Raw genomic sequence first — 3,682 nt, 5'->3', positions numbered from 1 at the left:
GCTCCCTCATTTCGCAGCCGCTGCTCGAGGCTTCGCCCCGCTCCACGAGCACGGCCATTCAGATAAACGTATCCGACGGCTTTGAGCCTCCTATTGCCTCCTACGACAATGCAACTGCGAAGTTACAATGAAAAACTTGTAGCATACGAACGGTACTGTGCTCGTACTGGATATTGTCAACGTGTAACTGTGATCACAATTGGTGCTACAGTTTAAAAAAAAGTCACCTATGCGTAGTTCTTAGTTCTTAGTTCTTAGCCTCCTACGACAATGCAACTGCGAAGTTACAATGAAAAACTTGTAGCATACGAACGGTACTGTGCTCGTACTGGATATTGTCAACGTGTAACTGTGATCACAATTGGTGCTACAGTTTAAAAAAAAAGTCACCTATGCGTAGTTCTTAGTTTAGCTGTTAGTTATTATTTATATATGAACACTTCAGCGAGAGATCTCTTTCATTAAGCAGGTTGGTCGCGGAACCGATGACAGCCAATGAGGCAACCGTTGACACCCCAATGGGGAACTAAGTTGATCAGGCGCGAAGGCGCTCGCGCGGACATCGGCATGCTTGGCAAAAGGGACGTCCCCTCGTTCAGTCGACGCCACCGACGGGACGAGTAAGGCACGGCCGGCGCCAGGAGGTCCAAGGTGTGCATGAGAATAACTACGGCAACTTCGCCACACCACACCCCTACGGAACACAACTAAGCTTGTGAGCGAGCTAGCTTTACTTCTACATGGCTGTTACCACTGGTACTCACGAAAAATAATTTTGAAGAATGCTGGTGGCCGTATTTTTTGCGACAGGGCCATCCCCCTGTCAGCGAGGGGGCGATGCAGAAATCTGAGGGGGGGGGGGGGTCAGGACATCCGGACATCGCCCCTGGATCCGCGCCTGGCTGTGCTTTGTTTACAGGCTGCCACTAATGGAGTAGCTACTCCAGACAGCACTGTTGCAGAAAACGAAGTTTGTGCGAGCTTAGCATCAGATTACGAAAGTGATGTAAGTAGGCACGCAGATTATTTGAGTTGCCAGATGGCGTGTTAAGTTTCCGACAGAACTGTCATTTTGTTACAGATTTGTGTAAGCAGAACAGAGCACATCATGACATGCGAAAGTACAAAGGCAAGATTTTATGATGTTAACATGCTCTAAATCAAGACATGCATTTTCACTTCCTTGCAGGTGATGAAAGATAGCTCCACGCAATGGGAATTGCCACCAGCCGACCATTCATACACAAGCACAAGACTTCCCATGACCGTGAGAACTATTTCCGATCGAACACTGACCAGTGATGACATTCTTTTTTACACTGGCATTCCTGTGGCTGTATTTGACAAACTCGTGTCAGCACTGAAGACTCAGGACAAGACAGTACGCAAGGTCTTGACCATCGAAGACCAGCTGCTATTGACCCTCATGAGGCTTAGACTTGGCCTCCTTTGTGGAGATCTCGCAAGACGATTTGAGGTCTCTGTCGCTTATATTTCTAGAACATTTTCGAGAGTGCTGGACGACCTGGTGAAGATCATGCAAGAAGTTCTTGTATGGCTGGCCCGCTCAAGGTTGCGGGCAAGCATGCCAGAGAGTTTCAGAAACAGTGAGTACAGTCGTACAACATGCATATTTGACTGCACTGAGGCACTAATGCAACGGCCACGGAAACTGATGGCCAGATCCCAAAGTTACAGCCAATACAAGGGTGCAAACACAATGAAATTTCTTACCGTCATAGCACCAAATGGATTTATAATGTTCGTGTCAGATGTGTATGGAGGCAGGGCCTCAGAGAAATACATTGTAAAGACATGTGGAGTGGAAGAATACCTCCTTCCAGGGGACGAGATAATGGCAGACCGCGGTTTCAAGCTTGACCCTCATCTTGAAGTTCAAGGGATTAAAATGAACAGGCCTGCATTCACAAGAGGTAGGTATCCACAATAGTGTTTGTCATGACCTCCATAAGTTTAAAGAGCTGCACAGTAATTACAAGCATGTACATGATTGCCTTTTTGTTTTTGTTCTTTTGTTAGGAAAGGATCAGCTACCTGAAAGTGAAGTCACCGAAACTAGGCGCATCGCTTCGCTACGAATTCATGTTGAACGGGCAATCAACCGAATCAAGAGGTACAGAATTTTCAAACAAGTACTGCGCATCAAGTCAAGAAAGTATGCTAGCAAAATTATCCTTGTTTGTGCGTGACTCTGCAACCTTAAAAGTCCACTCATCAATGAACTAACTCGAGCATAAATATCCCATATGTATTCTAATTTTGGCCCTAAGCACTCTGTGAGAAGTGAGTAGGGTAAACGACACTTCACTTCAGTGATGCTGTTTTTATAACCTCACTGGTGTCGACCTGTGAAGCTTATGAAGTGATATGAGGCCAAGGTGTAAAACAGGTGGTTGAATGTTGTTTATTCGTTCAATATACTTATAGGGCTGTAGTGGAGCACACATTATGAATAAATAAAATTTTGCTTGCTACGTGTGTGTTATTTGACAAATCTCAACATATGTCTTGCACACAGCCAGCTTCTTTTTATAATGTAGGTCCTCAAGGTGAGGCAGCAGGTGCAAAAAGTAGAACGCTTCGAGTCTCATGTTCTGTTCAATGTACGATGTGTCAACTGGCACATTTACGATTACAACACTTGCAGCCGACCACACATAAAAATAGCACATGCTTTTGCTGCAGCAAAACATACTAAACTGTACTTGGTCATAGTACCCATTTTTGCCGCGTGGGCAAAGCACAGGTTCACCATTCACAAGCTTAACGTCGTACTTTCCCCCTTCAATTAACACCTTGCAATCAAACTGTGGGACACTTGATCTCAAGTAGGGCATTATCAGCACAGATCCCATCAGGGCTTACAGACAGCCAAGGATGTGTACTGCTCACTACCATCCCCGACTGTGCTACAGCCAGACCAGTTTTCCTCATGAATGCCACTCTTGCAATGGCTTCGTACTTCAGCCCATGCTTTGTGGCAGCATTGCCAGTAAAGCTTGGATTTGAAAGTGCAGAAACAGCTTTCGAGGGGTCAGTGCTTTCCTTTTTAGGAACCCGCTTCACATTTGATGCAGTTATGCGAAGGCGCCTGGCCATGTGCCATAGTGGGCACCCCTGTTCCCTAGTGGAAAACTCAAGCAAAGCCCGTCCTTCATCCGAAAGCACAACAAATTTTTGATAAAATAATTTGCAAGGGCCACAGCTTTCTGGAAGTTCCAAAGGGTCTGTATGTTAGTGGCGAGGCTGGCTTGGCAGATCAGCGGCAGATGGGTCCCAAGCTGCCGCATTCATAGTGCTATGAAGCAAAGTACCTGCATGACATAAAACAATTGCAACTAATTCGCACTGCACTCAGCCAAGTAACAGCACTTGCATTTATAATTAAATGCAATAACCAAACACCATGTCTACTGTATTTGAAAGCCACCAAAATCTACCATCACAATCTACATTATCGTTAAGCTAAATAAATGGCAATGTGAGTCAGTCCCATGAAAACATACTAATGAGCTTTAACAAACAATTGCCGCTATAATTTTAAGGCATTTAATTTAACAAAAATTCACTCATTTCACCTCTCAAAAGAAATGTGCCCTCACCTGGAATGTTGAAGAGATCAGAGAATGGTTTGCTCCTGATGTGGTTTATCAGCTCTCCA

General features: G+C 45.1%; 1 protein-coding gene across 3 annotated transcripts; it reads left to right on the top strand.

Moving 5' to 3' along the window:
* Positions 1 to 919: 919 nt before the first annotated feature.
* Positions 920 to 2,498, top strand: LOC119454499 (uncharacterized). 3 transcript variants are annotated; one of them, XM_049668533.1, is made up of 4 exons: positions 920 to 1,006; positions 1,063 to 1,607; positions 1,845 to 1,934; positions 2,041 to 2,498. In XM_049668533.1, exons 2-4 carry the CDS (start codon positions 1,193 to 1,195, stop codon positions 2,208 to 2,210), a joined length of 675 nt encoding a protein of 224 aa, XP_049524490.1. In that variant the 5' UTR covers positions 920 to 1,006; positions 1,063 to 1,192; the 3' UTR covers positions 2,211 to 2,498. The 3 variants fall into 3 exon arrangements, with proteins under 3 accessions (XP_049524490.1, XP_037572340.2, XP_049524488.1); XM_037716412.2 differs by having other exon boundaries at positions 1,082 to 1,934; XM_049668531.1 differs by having other exon boundaries at positions 1,063 to 1,934.
* Positions 2,499 to 3,682: the final 1,184 nt, after the last annotated feature.

The sequence above is a fragment of the Dermacentor silvarum genome, chromosome 5 (assembly GCF_013339745.2).
Source record: "Dermacentor silvarum isolate Dsil-2018 chromosome 5, BIME_Dsil_1.4, whole genome shotgun sequence".
Taxonomy (NCBI): domain Eukaryota; kingdom Metazoa; phylum Arthropoda; class Arachnida; order Ixodida; family Ixodidae; genus Dermacentor; species Dermacentor silvarum.
This window is presented reverse-complemented; position numbering and strand designations above follow the sequence as displayed.

Coding starts and splice junctions, on each gene's coding strand:
- LOC119454499 (XM_037716412.2), top strand. CDS start 1,193: ATGAAAGATAGCTCCACGCAATGGGAATTGCCACCAGCCGACCATTCA. Junction 1,935..2,040: donor CAGGCCTGCATTCACAAGAG/GTAGGTATCCAC, acceptor TTCTTTTGTTAG/GAAAGGATCAGCTACCTGAA.